Source organism: Trematomus bernacchii, unplaced genomic scaffold (assembly GCF_902827165.1).
Source record: "Trematomus bernacchii unplaced genomic scaffold, fTreBer1.1, whole genome shotgun sequence".
Classification (NCBI taxonomy): domain Eukaryota; kingdom Metazoa; phylum Chordata; class Actinopteri; order Perciformes; family Nototheniidae; genus Trematomus; species Trematomus bernacchii.
In genome coordinates this window covers 7,812,770-7,834,541 of record NW_022987720.1, presented here as the reverse complement: position 1 = coordinate 7,834,541, position 21,772 = coordinate 7,812,770, and the positions used below count along the sequence as shown (strand labels likewise).

General features: G+C 37.8%; 1 protein-coding gene across 2 annotated transcripts in view; it reads left to right on the top strand.

Moving 5' to 3' along the window:
• Nucleotides 1–664: 664 nt before the first annotated feature.
• The window catches only part of taok2a (TAO kinase 2a), a 29,481-nt gene continuing 8,373 nt past the window's right edge, over nt 665–21,772 (top strand). For both annotated transcript variants that reach the window (XM_034142435.1, XM_034142434.1), the window contains exons 1-15: nt 665–1,142; nt 7,949–8,089; nt 12,711–12,782; nt 13,139–13,240; nt 13,334–13,379; nt 13,469–13,565; nt 14,262–14,375; nt 16,117–16,208; nt 16,516–16,609; nt 16,801–16,882; nt 17,553–17,723; nt 17,868–18,077; nt 18,752–18,880; nt 19,209–19,445; nt 21,588–21,716. In XM_034142435.1, coding sequence (XP_033998326.1) covers nt 7,958–8,089; nt 12,711–12,782; nt 13,139–13,240; nt 13,334–13,379; nt 13,469–13,565; nt 14,262–14,375; nt 16,117–16,208; nt 16,516–16,609; nt 16,801–16,882; nt 17,553–17,723; nt 17,868–18,077; nt 18,752–18,880; nt 19,209–19,445; nt 21,588–21,716 — 1,707 coding nt within the window. In that variant the 5' untranslated portion in view covers nt 665–1,142; nt 7,949–7,957. The remainder of the gene's footprint in view (nt 1,143–7,948; nt 8,090–12,710; nt 12,783–13,138; nt 13,241–13,333; nt 13,380–13,468; nt 13,566–14,261; nt 14,376–16,116; nt 16,209–16,515; nt 16,610–16,800; nt 16,883–17,552; nt 17,724–17,867; nt 18,078–18,751; nt 18,881–19,208; nt 19,446–21,587; nt 21,717–21,772) is intronic.

Here is a 21,772-nt window from a genome sequence, read left to right as displayed (position 1 = left end):
TAGTATTAGATTAAATAAATATTGTTTTAATGTTGCAGCTGGCAAAGGTACATTTTAATATGTATTCAATACAAATAAAATACTTGCCACTTAAATGTATGTACAGGGGTAGCAGTATCAAGTAGCGCTACAAAATAAAAGTGTTACTTATGTAAATGTACCTAATTACTTTCTCCCACTGCTTAATTGACTACGGACAATGAAAATATTGTTTTTGAAGGGTTTGTTCGTTTTCATTTGTCACATAAAATCTCGTCCCTATGCTGTGAAATGTTCTCAGATTGCATTTCATATTTGTTCATCTAAAGTATTATGTTACTTATTACAGATATTTCCAGGATATTCGTACATAAGTGACAATATTTCAAAGTTACCCAACCCTGGTACTGTATATACATATATTTATTCAAATGTACATTCCCACCTGCATATTTTAGTGATCACATGTTATGGCTAATGTGGATCTAATGAAATACATACAAATAAATAAATAAATTAGTGCTAAACTTAACATTATTAAATATATCCCACTTTAAAAGAATGTTCTTAGAAAATAAAAAAATCATTCAATATTGCCTTTGAATCTTTAAGTCGATTTATTTATATCCTTTTATTTTGTGAAGCGGAAATTTCACAGGAAATAGAACAAAACAGTTTCCGGTCACCACTTGAGTCCCGCCCCACTAGTCTGTTCCATCTTGTATTTAGCAAAGAACAAAAAAAGCCCGACCTCGGTATGGGGCGCATATATTAAGTCAGATTTTAAGAGCATATCTCTAAAAAACGTGAGGTGTAACGGGACAGCATGCTTGGAAGTGGGGCACCGCAGAGAAACCACAGCCACACCCCGGAGAACAGCTAATGTTAACGTTAGCTTCCAAGCTATCGAAGCTAAGCTAGCTAATTAGCTACGGCTAGTATCATAGGAGAGGACAAGGCAAGCTCCTATTTGAACCAGCTAAACTAGCGGTGTTATTTAGAGACCGTTAATGAAATTTACCGTCGGGACTTCTGTGAAAATGGAACAACATTTGTGTTGATTGTCTGCAGAGAGGAAAAGACCCGGGCTATGAGGATAGAGGCTCGCTAGCCCGCTCCTACCAGTTATTTTTCGTTCCGGAGAGGAACCACAATAAGCCGCGGTAAGTGATGCTACATTCAGCTAGCTGTTAGGACGCTTTAATGCTAAGCTAACCAAAGTTAGCTGTTACAGGGGGGTTTCAAACTTGGTGACAGAATCAGAATTTATTGCCAAGCGACTTTGGGTTTTCACGTACAGGGATTTGCCTTGGTCTCTTGGTGCCTAGCAAAAACAAAGATGCAGGAAATGAATTTAAAAATCGAAAGCAAGTTATTACAAAGCCCCAGACAGATAAGTATAGAACACTAAAACATTACAACCAAACGACTTAAATAATATATCTGACTTGGAATGTAAGAGCTGTTCAGTTGTTTTAAGTTGGGGTTTTCCGCAGAAATGGGAAAACATTTCCAAATACGAGTGTCTTTTATTATATTTTCAGGGGCCTTCAGTTAAAAAATGACTTAGTTTAAATGTACTACCGTTCATTCTGATGCATCGTGTACAGTTTTGTATTCAGTTAAATTTATGTTACGCTATTTTTGTTTGTACATGACATAATAGACCGTAAAGCAGTGATGGAGAAAGTATTCAGATTCGTTAATAAAGTACTAATACCACAGTGTTAAAGTACTCTTAACAGAGCTCTGCATTTGAGATATTCCTTCATTAAAATGATGTAACTATAATCAGGAATATATGGTTAGACTTTTGAAAGTATAAAAATATCCGATGTGACTGTATGTATATATGGTATCATTAGATTATTATTAGTCATGCATTAATGTGAAAGCAGGACTTGGTTGGTTAAGGTGAAGCTCATTTTAAGCTATTAACGAATGAATATTTTCAATATAGATTCAATTAATTATACTTTTTCTGTCAATACATTGTTTGTTTTATAAAAATAGTGAGAAACAATTATATCAAGCACGATGTGACACCTTCACATGTTTTATTTTTAGTCCAAACTTCAGCATCATTACTAATACATTATCATCATTTTCATTATTCAAAGGGAAAGGCAGCAATCTAAACAGTGTTATGTGGTTTGGTAACAAATAAAGTGAGCATAGTTGTATTATTATTACACATCAAGTTGCATCCTGGAGTAAATACTGGATTATAATGTTATGCTCTAACCACAACAAACATTTTAGCCTGGTTAAAATCTGATCAACTGACTCGCTTATGGAAGTGTTACTTAATTGCATAGTTTATTGTTCGTTATTTATCAGGGTATACTGGAGGACATTTATTACATTACATGTTACTTGTTAGACGCTTTTTATCCAAAGCGATTTACATACTCAATACTGTGGGCAATCCCCACAGGAGCAATTTGGGGTGAAGTGTCTTGCCCAGCGACACAACGACATGCTGACTGCATTGGGACTCGAACTTGCTATCCTCTGATTCGAAGATCAGCGCACTAACCCACTGCGCCACACGCCTCCCCTTATGGGCTTATAATGTCCAAACAAAAGTATCTTAATAGCTCCAAAGTTATATTTTGAGTCAGAGGTTGATGTAATGCTTATGTATACTTTAACCAAAGCCACACATCTAATTTCTTCCTAAAAATAACAATGGAGAGATCCAGTTTGATGTAAAGCTGATATAACCTTGACGTCTGCTTTGGGAGATTGGCATTGAATCATGGAAAAGTATTCAGTTTTCATTCTGCAAGCTCCTGTATGAGTAGCATGCAATTTTCTGTATTATGGTAACCGCTAACATGTATTCTATGTCATTAGTGGCACAGTTTGTGGACATTTCACTGTTAATGCTACAGTATCAACTTTTTCTCAAAAGTATGCAACACGCCCAATAAAAATGCTTGATACCTTACTGCCTGTCATCTAAACACTTTTACTTCAAACAAATTATAAAAAGAACAGAAATTACTTGATGTATTTTGGGTAGATGTGGATTATTGACTTAATATTATTTGATACCACTTAGTTGGAATGTCACACACACATTCCCCACAATGAGCTTCTGTTATGCAAAACTGTAAGGGTTTGACTTCAACCATGTGATGTTGCTCATTCGGCACCACTGACACACCAAATGTCACGTCAGTCGTTATGTTTAGAAAGAACTGTCTGAAGCTCTTTTTCCCTTCTCTATTTTTGACTGTCTTACAATGGATTCAAGTTTAACAAAAATGAACATGTGAGTTTGTTGTTTCCACATGGGATGTCGAGGAAGCTTGCTTCTCCTTGGAAAATGATACTAATATTCTCCTTTTTTCCAAAGTTCCGTATCATTTTTCCAAACCCATTATGGTACAAATGTTTTTTTAAATGTTCTACATTTAATGCTTTTTTTTAGGTTTTCAAATAAAACATTAGATAAAAGCATCACCACAAAAACAATCCTGAATCAATCCAATCAATAGACATGAAAAATAAGAAATGACCCACTACCTTTTATTTTATAATAAAACAGACAAGACACTACAAACAGTGAAGGACACACCATCTTTGAAAAATAAAAAAACATTATAACACAGAAACGTTAATAAAGGCAGATCAAATGTAACAGTCAAAGTACTGTACTTAATCGCAAAACTGAAATACTTGACTGAGTATTTTCTTTCATAATGCTTCAACACCAACATTTGAAGGGAAATATCCTAGTTTTTACATTGCTACTTTTATTTTGGAGCTGCCGTTATTGGACATTAGAGTTACATATTGTCAAATGAAAGTTTTGCATATAAAACAAAATATATAATATATAAATAAAAATGATGCTTTGTTATAAATTATAATTTTATCTGGACAATTAGACAAATAATCAATTATCAAATCAGGGGATTGCCATCTTTAAACCTTTAAGAATGATCACATTTAATTAAAGAAAAAATGATGGTGATTTTTATAATGTTCTGCATTGGGTACTTTTATGTAAACATAATACTTTGAGTTCTTTTCTCTGATTATCCTTTCTTTTAACAAGGGAACATTTTAATTTCAGGACAACTTGTACCAGGGTATTTTTTACAGATAATTATTAGTACTTTCACTTAACTAAAGGACCTAAATACTTCTGGTCTTTCTCATTTTTCACATTGCTTGTTTTCCTCCTGACTTCAGATACAGTAGCTGCAGGCGTCTGCCTCCTCGCCTCGGTTTGAAACACTATCAGGCCACACTGAGTGCCACATAATATATCATTGGAAATCGGTTCACTGCGTTTTGAAGAAACGTTGGGTCGTAGGGGGGTGGGAGGGTGAAGATCCGCCTCCTCGTCTACTCTGATATACTAGTGCATCCAAACGACAGCGGTGCTTTAAAAAAACAAACAAGCCTTGCAGTGCTGCATTCAGAAGAGGACCTGAGGGCGCGCTTCATGTGTTCACAGAGGCCTGCTGATGTTGCCGGCTGTCCTCAGGGCTCCAGCTGACACTCAGATGAGCAGCTACATTAACCCCGTTATAACATGATGTTGCATTTGTCAATTAGCACGGCTCAGTGTTCACGCTGAGAAACATTCAGGGGGCTGATTTAGTCATGAAGCTTGGTGGATTTATTTATTCATAACCATGTTTGATTTGAGTTGGATGGTGCTGTCAGTCAGCTTCCTCCTGCTCTCTGATCTTCATGCATGTGAATATGTTTTTCTTCTCTTTGCCCTACTTGTGGGCTGTTTAATTATGGGTTTTATTTGTTAGAGCATCACCATCCCCTATATTTCATATTTATTAGTTAAACATCCGATGATACACCCTCAGCATTTTTTAAGTAACAAGAAAACATTGAACATTTAGGAATTTAAAGACATCCCTTTGGGCATTGGGAAATTGTAATGGCATGGCAACATGAGAAATTGATTACAAAAATAATAATGTGTAATTAGTTATAATTAAAACAATCGTTATATGCAGGACCTCCAGTTTCCATTTAGTCTAAATAAACGTTAAGAACATTCTTATGAGAGAAACTCATTCTGGAGGGAACTTTGGAATGTTAGCCTTTTCAGACCATTTACATGCACATACAAACACAATAGGGCCTCTTTAAAAATATTCATGAAGTATATTTTAATCTAGTTATTCATAAATTACATTTTCATTTAAGTATGTTTTTCTAAAATAACATGAAGTGCCTTTTTTATTTTATTTAAATGTAATCTTATTATACATTAAACACATATTTATTCAGTACATGAATTACTTGTTTGTATAAGTTTAGGCTATATCAGGCACATTTGTATCTTAATATACACAAAGTGCATTTCAACCCAAATTAACATTCAGTAGCCTACATTTCAATCTAAATATAGGTAACGTATTAATAAGTAGTTTTTGGTGTTGCATAAAGGCTCCCTTATGACCGACTTATTCTTCTAATTAAAATCTTTATGAATACTTAAACACTAAATATGTTACTAAAGTAGAGAGCTTCACTCTCTCCTTATTTTTGAAGGTGTTCACATCATTTATGCTCTCGACGTCACATTTCAGCTCAAACTGAACAGTTAATAATTGAAATATATTCATGTTGAAGTGCAGCTGCCATTTTGTCTCCCCCACAACACTCCGCTGTTTATCACTGTGTTTCTCAGTGTTCTTACACACAACTCGCTCTCACCTCCACAGTTGAACATCCAGTTTCATGTCCGAGCCTGTCACCTGGTAACTGTCCCAGATAGATGAACTGTGGGAGATAAAGACTGCTTTCTATCTCAACAGACCTGCAGAGGAAACAGTCAAAGAATTCCTAAAACATTGCAGGATTGTTGAGACATGCACTACAGATTACAACTTCAGGAAGGCTGATAAAGTCTCTAGATGTTGGTGCACGTGAGGGTGATTTTGCAAATGGGTCACTTTAACAAGAGTGCAAGAATGCATTTTCCAGTCTGTTTAACACATTCATTAGACGATCTTCTGCCCAACTGAAGTGGAAAACAGGCCAATCACATCACTGATGATCCACATTTAAACCAAGGGGTTGTCCCTTCAGCAAAAAACAAAACATATGATTTGAGCCCGCTATTGACTTCAAGTTTGTCATCAATTTGATGAAAAATTGATATTATACATATGCTGTTAAAGATTTGTTTAAATCAGAAATTTCAATAAACAGAAAAATAAATTAAGCCAATATTTTTTGCTAGTTAAAAATCAATAGGATGCTATAATCAAGATATGTAAATTAGGATAAATCTGCAATCTCCAAGACCAGTACATGTTTTGTTTTTTTTGACCATGCATACACATTAAACATTAAAACATTAATCTCAGCAAAGAGAAGAGATGCAATATGCCAGATTATAGCTAATAGCTAATTTCCATCTGTGGTCCTCAGAGAGGTTCATAACAATCAATAGACAAATAATAACATTGCATGATCTCAATCAGTCAAACAATTTTAAAACCTGATTTAAGTACAGCTCAATAAATTAATACATAGTACACTTGAAATAGATTTACATGATCTCGGTCACTCAAATAATTATAAAGCCTGATTTAAATACAGGTTACGAACATAATACTTAGTACACTTCAAATACACTTAAATAAAATATCTAAGATATAGTATGACAATACAGTTAAAATAAAAAAATTAATAAAAAAAAACTCAGATTACAGTGTAATTTAATGTTGTTGCTTAAAGGTGGGGTATGTAATTTTGGAGAAACCAGCTCGAGTGCGTAGAATTTGAAAATACACAGCCGGAGAAAATCTGCCACTTCCTTATAGAGCCCCTCCTCCAACACACACAAGCGCGCACATGACCAATGAGGGCATGAGATAAGTTTGTGAACAGATGGAAGGCTGACAGGCAGGTCGGCCATCCAATCATTTTAGCCGGGCCGGCTAAAATGATTGGTCGTGCTTTTTACAGTATTACGGCTTCCACAGATGACATTTTGTTATGGATTTTTTGTCAAAGCACTTAAGATATTCATTGCTATCGGGATGTTAAGAGCATTCCATGGAATATAACAAATAGTGTATCTCGAGCCGGTTTCTCAAACTTACCTACCCCACCTTTAAAGCTTAACTGATAATAAAAGATAGATACTGATAATAAAAGATAGATACAAATTAATGTTACTAATACTAATGAACTTTTAATCAACAGTTCCAAAAAATAAATGTTGGTATGCGTTTGAATTACCAATAAAGAAGAAAATGTACTTTAGTAGGGATTAAAATGGGTCTGTCCATATCAACTCAGTCCCATGAAATTGTGCTTTTATATATGCATTATATATTAACCATTTCACATTTAAACGTTTCAAGGAAATTACATTTCTTCCTTCGTCCAAATATCTTTAAAAGTGTGATTTGCAGCTCCAAGGCTATACAAAGCAATATCAGTGGCACTCTCAATTTTGTATGCACATATGAATTCTCAATTTGACATAACTATATTCAAACTACACAGAATACAAATGTGGTTGCAAGAAAGGAAAAATAGCAGACATATACCATTTTAAATTAAAAAGAAACAAACATATATATTTTATTTCTTCATTCAGGTAAAAAAAAAAGTATATTTATGATTAGGAATTGAACTGAAAACTAACCGTACCATTTAAAGTACTTATCTGTCTACTGGTTAGAATGACAAAAATGTTTAAGTTGTAAAAATAAGTCCAACCATCTAAATTTGCAACAATGCTATTTATTAAAAACATTTAATCATTTATTTTGAACTCATAATTTGGCCCCAATTGCAATAATGTGATTCAGGTATTTTAATCATATCTATGAGTCCAATGCAATTTAATGGCAAAATTCAAATGTTTTTCTCTCTCTCTTTCTATCAAATCTTATAGAGAAATGTGTTTCCCCCTGCTACAGTCTGCCAGTACTCACCTCTCCTTCTTCTCCTTGTTTCCCAGGCCCTGGCCATGCCCTCAGGTGCACGGGCGGGCAATATAAAAGACCCCGAAGTGGCAGACCTCTTCTGCAAAGATGATCCGGAGAAGCTGTTCGCTGACCTCCGTGAGATCGGCCATGGCAGCTTCGGAGCCGTTTACTTTGTGAGTACCGAAGTCCCTCTGCGTTAATTGATTCCCGTTTACAGCTTATTCACTCGTAAACAAGATGCAGACGGATAATCAGACTTCTTTCAATTTCATTTTTCTAAAATCAGTTTTTTTTCCTTCAAAATCGTGCAATCCTACTTTGTGCTTTAGCGGGAATGTAGCACAAAATGGAAGTAAAAAAAAATGTGAACGTGCATTAAAAATATGTCACTAAAATCAGAAATCTTTTAATTTCTAATAATGGTTTAAACATTCCTGGAAAACATTCATGGTGATGAATGCGGCTCACTTCCTCACAGCTGCTGAAACCTAACCCTCAGATGGATGTTTTTGGAAATGTACAGGAGCTATTTCTCTCTCTGACCAGCAGTTCTAATAAAGCATACTCCCACTTTAGGCGTTTGGGTTATCTGTTGACCATTTTTGACATTTTCAAACATTCTGATATCATTTTTCAGTTGACAGAAAGCTGATTCCAAGGAACGCTTATTTTTATAGTTCTCTTCAGAGTTTTTGTGGCCAATTTCATGTCTCTACTTTTCATGGATCAAGCTTTAAGGCCATGCAAGCAGATGAGTTTGGACCAGCTGGCAGAAAGACCCGATATGAGCACAACAAATCTGAGTAAATCCAATGTGATTCAGAGACATAGAAACTGTAAGAATGTGTTTATCTTCTTGTTTTTATGAATTTTCTTGTGCATGGATAAGTCAGGGAGATACCCTACGTGTTCCTGCAGCCTGGTGCTGAGATTAACTTTAAGATAATCAACCTATTTAAATCTTTTATCAGATTTTCCTTTAAAATAAATGATCACTGAGCTCATAGGTCTGAGTGTTACTTTGTGGGTTCCTAAGAATTTCTTAGCTGCATTTGCTCATTAAAGAGGAAACTGAATCTCAAAACCGATCTGCATCAATTTCTCATGGTGGACTTGGACTTTATTGTGTGTTTCCTACAGCTCAGAGTGTATTTCAGTTTAGGCTACATCTGGATGGGTTTTATCTTTTGCTACATTTTCACCTACTGTCATTTACACCTAGCGTTAATACTGCTCACACATCTGTGAGACAGCGTTTCAGTCTGGATAGGTGGAAACCCTGTTTCAGTGAAAGATGGAGACGGATCTTATGTTTAACTAAGATATGTGCCTACTAAGACTAGCTTCTCGGGTTGCCCTGCTAGCTCACCTGGTAGGCAAAAAAATGCACATAGTTTGTTAATTTTTATAAATGTTCCAACATTTAGAAATGTTTTGGATCAATATGTTTGCGCATTTATGTAGTAAAATTGAAAGCCATGTTTACCCATTTTCAATAGTTATACTGTATACGTTTAGCTTTGATGACACATATTTGAGGGATATGAAACATTTGAAGATAATTAAAAAATACATCATAAGTTAATATGTCATCGTACGCCCTGGAGCTCAAGCAGATTTCAAAGGGTTTAAAGTACAATATCTAACATAACAAGCTGCCAAACCCATCTTGTGTTATTGTTATGATTGAATGACTTCCAATGGACAGAAAGTTCCATATTGTACATTAGGGCTGCACGATATTGAAAAAAACTGACATTGCGATTTTTTTCCCCCTGCGATATATATTGCGATATGAAAACATACAGGAATTGAAGAAAATACAGTTTTTTCCCCCCAAACCATCCTTTCTTGAACTTTAATGCTATACAATTGTTTTGTTTTTTTAACTATATTTAACCGGATGAAGAATTTTAGTCACGGACGTCTGGATCTTAAGTTATCAGAGCAACAAGCTGAGCTAGCTCGGTTAACGGCGCCGAACTGCCCTGGAGAAACACATGAAACTACTTTATTCAGTGTTTTTACCTTTAATCACGGGGTCCGTTTGCTTTGGAGATTTGTGATTGGTAAAAATCAAAATAAATAACTCGGTTCCCTCTAATCATTAACCCATGTTTGTATCATTGAGTTAACTCCGTGTGTTGCTGCTAGCATACATAACACCTGACGTGGAAACGTTACTCGTGGATGGGGCTACAGAGCCACTAGAAAGACAGTCGAACCCGGTGCATTTCTCCGTCTGAATGTGGAGCACTTTTGCTAAATGTTTAGACAAATTGCTCGTGTTGCCGCCCTGACATGCTAAACTCTTATTGCACTTTTGGTAACGAGCATTGTCCACATCGAGACGGGTAAAGTTTAACCACACCTCGGAGCGCGTTCTCTCCGCTGTGTGTGTGTGTTGCTGCATGTAGCAGCTCTGTGTGTGTAAACTGCCCCGCCCCCTCGCACACAGACGGGGGAGAGAGATCTCTCGTCTGGATTGGAAAGATCGAAAAATACTAAAAATAATCATAGACGCATTTTGCAGTCTTTTTGCATATTAGAAACGGAGTTGGCGACACTAAAACTGCAATATAATGTTTGTGTAGCATAATATATGACATATTTTTTTTAGATGTCTCCAGTACCGATAAAAAGACCGATAACGTCGGACCTTAACAGTACCACGGTCTTTAATAATTCAGCCCCGGGGCCCGTTTAATACCGGGGCTCGGTACCCATCCCTAGTTATTATGGACTGACAATCCGAACAGTAATGTATTAATGCATATGTATTCTAAGTGATTGTGTAAGAGGGGAAAACTGACCTTAAATAACCATTGACAGCATCAGTTGGCCTTTCTCCTTCCCATAACGTTTTTTTTTTCTTTTTTCTTGAGGAATTATTCTCCGTAGAAACAGCAGTGATGCGTCATTTAGTAATTTTAGGGTCTGGAGAAGGACTTTATTTGGTCATCTGAGAGCAGCACTCTCATTTAGGATTTAGGATTACGCCTTTTTTGAGGATTAAGCACTTGGAATAGATTATAGAAATGTAGTATTTTACAGAGAAAAATATAGTGTAGTTTTGTTGATAAATGGATCTCAGATATCAGAGTACTTTCATTGACAAACAATCACTGATGAAAAAGACAAAAGAAAAACAGCCTTTTAAGAGGTAAAACCTATTATTTACATTGGTAGTTTTCCCTAGTTAAATCCGTAAAAGTAATTCAATCTGAATCCAAAAAATAATCTGTAAATAAAGGAAATTGTTAGTAATATAATGCTGCCATTGTACTGGGCTGCGGCCACAAAGATGAAGATGCTTGTTCAAATGAATTTAAGTCACCGGGTTACAGTGGGCTCTCTCCAGTAAGCTGCTTTCTGAATGTAAACATTGTTTCTGTAATCGGGATGGAAGGGATTAGAGGAAACTGATTCCTCCTGAATAGGGATGCTTCCTTGAACATGTTTTTTAATCTGCATTTGCAGGACAAAGACTTCAAACTGTACGACAGTGACCTCAAACAGTCACTTCTCACTCGGAGAGTTTATCAAATTCCATACACGAATTAACCTACATTATGGGACAGGCTCCTCCTCCTTAAACACTTGGAGGTCTACACCTTATTTTAATATCCATTTGGCTTCATAAACTGTCTATCTGTTTTCATGTTTCTTTCCTAAGATATGTTCCCTCCCTTATATTTCCAGTATGGCTGGTGAATATGTGAATATTCAATTTTGAGATGTGGGACTATAGATCTTCTTAGTTTTTTGTCTTTTCATGGTTTTAAAGGCCACATGACAATAAAGCAAATACTATATTGTTGCGATATGGGTATTGGTAAGCATTGATCAGAAATATTTTATATTCTCCATATTGTCCAGCCTTAATTGCCAAATAAGTGAAAATATGTAGAATAATGTTTTGAGTGAATTATCCCTTTTTAATCAGTTATAACCTGATTATAATACCATCACTGCAAAAAAAGCACTGTGCTACAAATTGTAGTTCTAAACATAGGTCCATCATTTACCTGTAAACAGTTTTGTTCTACATTTTTGAAAACGAGGGCAGTGCCCCAAACGCTGTCTGTTTGGTCCCCGGCTGGCAGAATGAATCTTGGTGCAGAAGGTAAAAGAAAGCCCACTACTCAAGTGCCTTCGAGCAAAGCCAGTTACCAGCAGGACAGACAGTGTGAACACTGAGCAGCTTCCAGGAGGGAGAGGGTGACATTGTGCGAGTGTGTTCAGGGCCTTCTTTCAATGTTGCTACCCTGAATAAATAAAGTTTTAAAACATGTCACCTGATTACCGGTGTGACCAGGGGTGCGTCTCACGGTTATTTTTCATTTCCTCGCTCCTCGGGCTCGGTATCACCGGAAGTTGATTTGTCTGCACCATCTTGAGTACCGAGGAGCGATAACGGAGGAGCGATAATCGAGGAACTACCAGACCATCCTCCGGTGAAATCCTCAGACACTTGCCCCGCCCCCCTACTGTGTATCGCTCACTGATTGGACGATGCAGCGCATGCACTGATCTGGCTGCTGTCAGACGATCAGCTGTGCGGTGTCATCATAAACGGACGTCGCTTCACGTGACGCTCTGGAGGAAACGACGTCCCATTGCTCTTAAAACTCATTTCCCTGCTTCTCGTGGTTTCCTTGCGTCTCTCCATGCTTCCCTGGTGGGAGGGACTAGTCGCAGGGAAACGACGCAAGGATTCCATTTAACCAAAGTACGATGCACCCCTGTTTTCTCTTGAGTGTTTCTGATGATAGTGTTTTTGTCCCCCTACAGGCCCGAGATGTACGCAACAGTGAGGTGGTGGCCATTAAGAAAATGTCGTACAGCGGCAAGCAGACAAACGAGGTAACACGAAAGAAATTTGGTTTATTTTCAAATAAATAAAAAAAAAACTTTATTTTCTTAAGTAAATGTTCATCCTCTACTAATGAACCCTTCAGTTAATAAAAAATGTTCTGCCTTTTTAAAATCAACCTCATGTTGTCATATTCTTCTACTTTTAATAAACGTGGGAAAAGTGAATAAATAAGTACTTCCATATGTCTACCTTTTTGAACAATAATCATTCTTCATTACGGTACTTTTCGACAAACAAAGATGGGTCTAATTATTGATGTTTCATATATTTATCTCGTTTTTTCCTGTATATGAAATGTGCTCAAAAACACAAGACAAGCATCTTTTTGTATGTTCATGTTCAGAAATGGCAGGACATCATTAAAGAGGTGAAGTTCCTGCAGAAACTTCGCCACCCGAACACCATCGAGTACCGGGGCTGTTACCTGAAGGAGCACACAGCATGGGTACGTACTGATAGATGGATAGATACAGAGCTAAATACAAAGTCAACGTGTTTATGTGTCTACTGATAATAATATATAATGATTTCTCCTCAGCTGGTGATGGAGTACTGCCTCGGCTCGGCCTCAGACCTCCTCGAAGGTCAGTTTAACACTTACTGAGCTTTTAAAACATCATTATTTATGCGTCTTGTTTCTGTTTGTGACTCTTTGTGTCCTCTCTTCCCCTAGTTCACAAAAAGCCGCTCCAGGAAATGGAAATAGCTGCTATTACCCATGGTGCACTGCAGGGATTAGCATATCTTCACTCGCACAACATGATTCACAGGTAAAAGATGTCAATTGTTTATTAAAGCTTTTTCTGACAAATTACAATATTTTGTTCTATTACATTTAATGCAACACACAAAATGTTTTGTATTGTTTACAAGGTGTTACAGTTTAAAAAAAAGATTTATAGATTATTTTCCATCTCTAACAATTAGGATAAAAATGTATTTAACTTAACATTTATAGCTTGTGAACACCCATAACCAACTCAACAGATGTTGCAAACCCCTACATATATAGAAATAAATAATGTAGATAATACAATGAGAGCAGCAGCAATCGATTAAAATAAATAATTATACAACACAACATTTTTTTTTATTTTGATAAGGGCTGCAACTAACCATTATTTTTATCATTGATTAATCAGCAGGTTTGGTCTATAAAATATCAGTAAGTAATCTTGTTTTTTGAAAGCTTAAAGTAAAATGTTCTCGCGTTCACTAATCATTCGTAGCTTGTTGATCCCTTAATCAGCATCATTAAATCATCTTGAACAACACAAAATCAGTCAAATCAATGGTGAAAAGAAACATCTGTAAACCCTTGTTTTTCAAATTGCATTCATAATAACAGTTAAGATGTGATGATAAAGGCTTTGAAATGCCTTGAAAGAGCCTGGCCATTTTTGGACTTGACCTGTTAAAAAGCAGCAGGAACAAACACTGTTAGTAAGGACGGATTCTTTGTGCAGGGATGTGAAAGCAGGGAACATCCTGCTGACGGAGCCCGGACAGGTCAAACTGGGGGACTTTGGTTCTGCTTCCATCGTGGCGCCTGCCAACTCCTTCGTAGGGACTCCCTACTGGTGAGTTCCTTCTACAACACAACATTTAATCAATGAGAGGGAAGTATGGGGACATTAAGGTGCCGTTTACACGAGGACAAAATGGGTTGTATCTGCTACTTTTCTATCGCGTATAGCCCGTTCGTTTACACAAGGCCGACACGTAAACGGACCCGCAAACGCGGAAACGGACCCCCAAACGATAACGGGTCCCAAGGTGGATAGATCTGCAAACGGAACGCTCTGGGGGGGCAAACGGCTCCGTGTGTACGCCCTATATGATCATTTTCTGATAACGATGAAATAGCCCCGCCTCCCTCTCCCCACGTCTCCTGCTCAGAGATCAGCTGCTGGGCTGTCAGAAGAGGGGGAGGAAAAGAGAGGCTCCGTTTATTATTCTTATATTATTATATAGAGTCGTTATCAATTTGTTTTAAAGCTCAATAAATAACAAAGAAGATCTCTGACCGGCACTTTTCTAATTGTGTCCGGAAGATTTAAACTTTAACGGACATGTTGACCGGCGAACATTTTTTTTAGCGGAAACTCTGCCGCACGGTTCCCTCGTCCCTTGGAAGAGGCGGAGAGGTGGGTGTTTTTCATCTGCTGGTGGACTACCGGAGAGATTTACAGCAGGAGCACACGCCGTCCACCGCGGAGAATAAACAGAAGGGCAACCATGGCAACCATGCTCCGGGGTCTTCTTCGCTGCTTTTGGTGTATTTTGTGGCGGCAGCAGCGCCACTTACAGGCCCGGCATATGTACTACAGCGTTTCCAGCGGGTCGAGCGGTCACGTTAATTGAGCCGAATGCGTGTGAACGGAAGACTTTTTTGAAAACGAATTCGGTGCGTAAACGCAAAGGTACCCGTTTCATCCTCGTGTAAATGGAGCCTAAGACACGTGTAGCAAATAACTCCTCCTCTTAGGGAAGTTCATTTTAAACCGGCATTTTCGCCCCTTATTGTGCTTTAAAGTTTACTTTCTTTAAAGGGCCTATTGTGCTTTTTGGTGGTTTCCCTTTCCTGTAGGGCAGGGGTGTCAAACTCAATTTCATCACGGGCCACATCAGCATTATGGTTGCACTCAAAGGGCCGGTTGTAACTTTAAGACTATATAAATAGACATATATAAATATTGAATATAATAATGTATTATATTAAATGATTGCCTCTGCATTGGATTATTATCGGATAGGGTAATAACTTCATAATTAACTACGTCTGAAAGCAGAAGTCTAGGGCAAGTAATTGCAAGTCTCTTCAGTAAGAATGTCACAATATGATTTTAAAAGAAAAGCCACATTCTGGAAAAACAAAACAAAAAAGTGACAGTTTGAAAAAAAAATCTATTTATGAGAAAAAGGATAATTTAAGGAAAAAGGCATATTTTGACAAAAGTCAAATTCTGAGAAAAAATGCATACTCTATGTTGAAGAAAAAAAGTCAAATTCTGAGAAAGTCAAATTTGAGATGCATTGTGGGACATGTCGTTTATGGGCAACGTGCTTCTGTAAATCATCATGTAACCGTATAATAAACATATTATATTCTTTGCAAGCTCTTGTGGGGCCACATAAAATGAAGTCGCGGGCCGGATTTGGCCCCCGGGCCTTGAGTTTGACACCCCTGCTGTAGGGTCTATTTTCTTATTTCCTTAAGGGGGGTGGGTAAAATATGGATATAAAAAAAAAGATGAGTAGAAGTAGCTCTATGAAATTCTTTAATATTCTATAACATCTACTGTGCTTTTTATTTTCCAGGATGGCTCCAGAGGTGATCTTGGCCATGGACGAGGGGCAATATGATGGCAAAGTGGACGTGTGGTCGCTGGGCATCACCTCCATTGAACTGGGTACAACATGCACGCTTAAATCAGATTAAACCAGATGTGATGAGTGTTAAGGGGATCATCTTTGCCAAGAATGGTTTTTTTGCACTTTTTTACTAAACTTGGATAAATCAGGGTTCATTTTATTGCGTCTCTTTGGGCTAATATGCAGTCTATGATTTATGTATGAGTGTTCTAATCCGGATTTAATATAGAAATAGTTTGAGATTAGATATCAAAGCTGTGTACCTTTTTTAAAAATGAATCGCCATGACTTTGTTTCTAAATGTAAATATATATCTTTTGACATTGTGCCGTTTCCTTTCCCCAGCGGAGAGGAAGCCCCCGCTGTTCAACATGAATGCTATGAGTGCCTTATATCACATCGCTCAGAATGAAAGTCCCATCCTGCAGTCCAATCACTGGTGAGGACATTTCTGTCTCCTGAATGAACGTTCAAATAAATAAATGAATAAAGCAATTTGCTATGATAAATATCTAAAGCACTTAAATTATTAACAACCACTGCGGCTCTCTGATTTTTAACACCCTTTCACAGCTTTTCCTGTGATGAGTTTTAAAAATAAATAATAACATCCATTATCTTTCTCTGCAGGTCTGATTCCTTCCGCAACTTTGTTGACTCTTGCCTACAGAAGATTCCCCAGGACCGGCCTACCTCCGACGTGCTGCTGAATGTAAGAACTAAACAAACTCATCATTATTTCACTAACAGAGTCTGCACTTTCTAGCTCTCAGTAATGTTGATGTATCTATTATTAACCGGTATATTTGTCTTTGATGATGAGGCATATTTAAATGAATTTAATTGTGAATCATTCATTTATTTACATTTTTTAAATAATAACTAAATAGAAATGGCTTCCAGTGACTTCCCTGCAGTGACAGCAGAGTTAAATAAAGAACGCAAATGTTGAATATGAACAACGCAATTTGACCAAATTAGTTTTTGTGTCTTTGCCTCAGATAGAAGATATTGTAGACCGTTTTTTATGTTGCTCTCGGGGCTGAGACCGCTGCCTCACATAATAAGCAGCATCAATTCAGCCACATTTCTTTACTTAGGCAAACATTTCTTCACAGGAAGTGACCATAAGTCTGCAAAAACGATCCGTATATGTATGATTTTATTGACCAATCCTTAAAAAAGTGAGGATGTCTTGCAGCATGCACTGGAGACGCGCTTAAATCACTTTAAAGTTATAGTAGATCACCCTTCAGATTTTAATGACATTAAAGTAAATCTTAAAAAAAGGGGTCAACTAAGGAGAATATGGTTGACCTGCCCACTGAACATAAGCCTTCTCAGCATTAGTCTTGCTTACATCTCCATCCTTTCTAACGCAGCATCGCTTCTTGTGTCGTGAGCGTCCGATGACTGTGGTCATGGACCTGATCGCACGCACCAAGGATGCAGTGAGAGAGCTGGACAACCTGCAGTACCGCAAGATGAAGAAGATCCTCTTCCATGAGACCCAACAGAACGGTCCCGTTTCTGAGGGAGGGGACGACGAGGAGGTGAGGAGCGAGGAGACGTGTAACGTATGGGCACATGTCTTTGAAGGGATACATCATTAAGAAAAAAAGGTGGAACAATGGTTAAATCCTGACATCATGTGGAGCGGAGTATTTAATGAATGTGTGTGTGTGTGTGTGTGTCAGGAGGTGGAGCAGTACCTGCTGCGGACAGGCACAGTGAACAGCATGGAGAGCTCCCAGTCGGTGCCCAGCATGTCCATCTCAGCCAGCTCTCAGAGCAGCTCCGTCAACAGTCTGGCCGACGCCTCGGACGACAGCAACAACGAGATGGCCATGATGCAGGAGGGCGAGCACACCGTCACCTCCAACAGCTCCATCATCCACAGACCCACGGTAACAACAACACATCTGCCAGGACCCAAAGTGCACAAACATAAACATTTGTTTTTATTTGATTTTCCATGAGTTTCTTGTGTAAGACTCTGTTGGCCAGTTGAATTTGAGGGACAGCTTGGCAACAGCTGCTGTCAGTTTTGAGGTCCGTGTCCTGTAACCTGTCATTTACCCCCAGGGATTTATATGCTGCTAGCTTTATCTCAATATTATTTGTGTGAACAGATGAATAATCTGTTTAAATGTGTAATCTGTAAATGAAAAGCACCTTTCACAAATGCAAAATAAAAAAGTATAAACTCACAAAAAAAATGTTGCAAACGAAATGATCTGCAAATATGCAAACATATTCCACATATACAAAGAAAGTCTGTGAATACTATAATTAGTTTACAACATTTACAGATTACACATTTACACACCAATAGTTTTTCACAATTACAATTTAGACAAATCTACCTCCATATTTTCATATAGTATTTTAATTTGAATAACTTCTCTCTTTGTGTTTCAATGTTTTTGAATTTAAAAAAAGTTTCAGTAGTCATTTTTTAAAACTCCAGTTTTGATTTGCAAATACGTTTTGAATGGACATTTCAAATCCAAATGTATTTTATTTGCAATAAAGCATTTTTGATGATAATGTCCGATGCTTCCCCCCACCTCCTCCCCAGGGTCAGGATAACATCTACGATGACCCCTACCAGCCGGAGATGGACCAGCCCCAGGTTCCCTCAGCCGGACGCCGCCGAGCCTACTACCGCAACCGGGACCACTTCGCCACCATCAGGACTGCCTCCTTGGTGAGTTAATAATAATAATAATAATAATAATAATACATGATACTTGTATAGCGCTTTTCTAGGAACTCAAAGACGCTTTGACAGAGAATAAAATAAAAAAACAACAAAAAAACAAAGAAAAATACAAAAAGAGATAAACAAAACAGAAAATAGGGGTCTTGTAGTCTTTGTATACACACGACTACAATAAGGGAAAATGTATTGAAATTAATTGAAAAATTGAAGATTTCCTAAAGTTTTGTGATTTGTGCGACATGACCCTTTATACAGTAGATCCACACTTTAATTCATGAACTGAACCCCCCCTTCCCCCCCTCCCCCCCTCCAGGTGACCCGTCAGATCCAGGAACACGAGCAGGGCTCTGCGCTCAGAGAGCAGATGTCCGGCTACAAGCGCATGAGGCGGCAGCACCAGAAGCAGCTGATGGGGCTGGAGAACAAGCTGAAGGCGGAGATGGACGAGCACCAGCTGAAGCTGGACAAAGAGCTGGAGAACCAGAGGAACAGCTTCTCCACCGAGGCCGACAAGCTGTCCAAGAAGCACCAGGCCATCCTGGAGAAAGAGGTGACCACAGAGCTTCACCTTTCAGTGGAATTTACCTGGAACAACAACCACAAGATCAGTGGGTGTTTGTACGGTTATATAGCACTACATGGAAGTGCTGCTGTATCGCTATCTAGGAGTAGGCTATGATGAGTTAGGAATCATGTTTAGACATTTTCAGGTTATGCCACAAAAAAAACAACTGAACATGACATAGTGGGCTTTAGTTTTGAAAATCCACATCAGTGACACTGGTGGTCTGCTTTCATTCTGAAGTCAGATTTGTCTTTGGGAAAACATTTATTATTTCATTTGACTAATTATTCACATACTAAAATGCTTGTTTTGATTGATTATTTAATGTTTATTCATTTTAGTTTTATTTATTAATATCAATAAAAAACAGACTTCATGTGAAAGTCAACACAATTTTACATTCAGTAAAAAAATAGGTCAGTTTGTCAAAAATATATTAACACATAAAAATGTATAATTAAATACTAATTAAATAAATGTTCTCAAAAATACTGTTTGCCGGCATTTATAAAAAGATCAATTATTATACAAGCCACTATACATTGAGAATATTCAATATATCATATGGCCTTTGAGCCCCTAACCCTCAATCCCCCTGCTGTTCCTCTACGCACTGAATTCTTTATTCTTATTATTCCGCCCGTTATTTTGCCGGTCTTCTTCTCCCACATTCCACATCGCAGAAACTCCGTTCAAACATCAAAACGTTCAGCTCGGTCGGGAATCGATGGCTATTACTTTTATCATTCATAACTTTCATAATTCCAGAGATACATCCCATAATTCATCACATTTTTAACCATTGAAGTCAATGGAGAAAATCTTCAGACTTGAAAAATCTTCATGCGACTTCAGCTGCTAACTGTTCATTCATACTTTCACTCAGAAACCTCATTCCAACTTTAAAATGTTACACATCTTTCTGACATTATTCGTGTAACACAACTTTTAAATCTGATTCTTACTTTTAGAGATATTAAACATTGTTCAGACCTTGGTAAAGAGGCTTTCTTCAGATTTTAACATTAACTAGAGTGCGTGATGTCACAGCTAGAGAGTAGGAAATCTTGAAATTTGCCTTCATATTTTTTTTTAAAACTGCCATAATTCCCAAACCCTACATTCCTGAGACATAATGTTTCATGACAAACGTAGGAAAACATCTCGTAGCTTGAAAAATGACAAATAATTAAGCAAAAATAATTAAACAAAATGCCTCTTGAGGGCATGAAGTGACAAAAACGTTCAACATGTCTCCATTAAAGCCCATTGTAATTTCAGGCAGATATTTCCTCATAACTTCAGTGAAAACGGCCCAAAACTTCACAGGTTTGGTAACGATGCAGCCATCAACGCATCTAAGCGTATTATGGGGTGTCATCAAATGCCGTTGCCATGGCGACAGACCACTCGCCATGAAGCACGATGTCGCTGTAAGTCCAATGGAAACGGTCCGATCGTCCCCCAAACTTCGCTTGTATATCACCGGTCCAGCCCTCAACAACTCTACGTCAATTATGGGGTTTCTTCAAATGCCGTTGCCATGGCAATACAATGCTCGCCATGAAACACGGTTTTCTCATAACTTCAGTGAAAATGTTCCAAACGGCCCAAAACTTCACAGGTTTGGTAACGATGCAGCCATCAACACATCTAAGCGTATTATGGGGTGTCATCAAATGCCGTTGCCATGGCAACAGATCATTCACCATCAAGTTAGTTCAAAAGTTTGCAGTTCAAATATTCTGCTGCTTTTCCAAGCCTTTTTACTTTCTTTTCTTCACTCATCACACATTCAAGCCCCCAGTGTTCATGTATCATTTCAATCTAAATTCTTCACTTTCTTCTTACACATTACATTTCAGCATAGCAGTTTAGCGTCAGCTTTTCAGCATAAAGCATTTCCACTAGCAATTTCTTCAGGAATTGCATTCTCTAGTTAATAAATGTTTTACTTTATTATTTGCCCCTTTTGTTTGTTTGTTTGTTTACCATGTAAAGCGGCCTTGGGTCCCTTGAAAGGCGCTATACAAATGTAATCTTTTATTATTATTATCACCCATCACCCATCTCTGGAGAATAAGCACTAAAGTTGTATTTTGAAATCTGACCTTTGACCTCCTGCAGACTAAAGCAGCTCTGGCTGAAGAGAAGAAGTTCCAGCAGCACATCCTGGGCCAGCAGAAGAAAGAGCTGACCAGTTTACTGGAGTCACAGAAACGGCAGTACCGCCAGCGCAAGGACCAGCTGAAAGAGGTCAGAACACACACACACACTCACTCACTCACTCACTCACTCACTCATCAAATCTA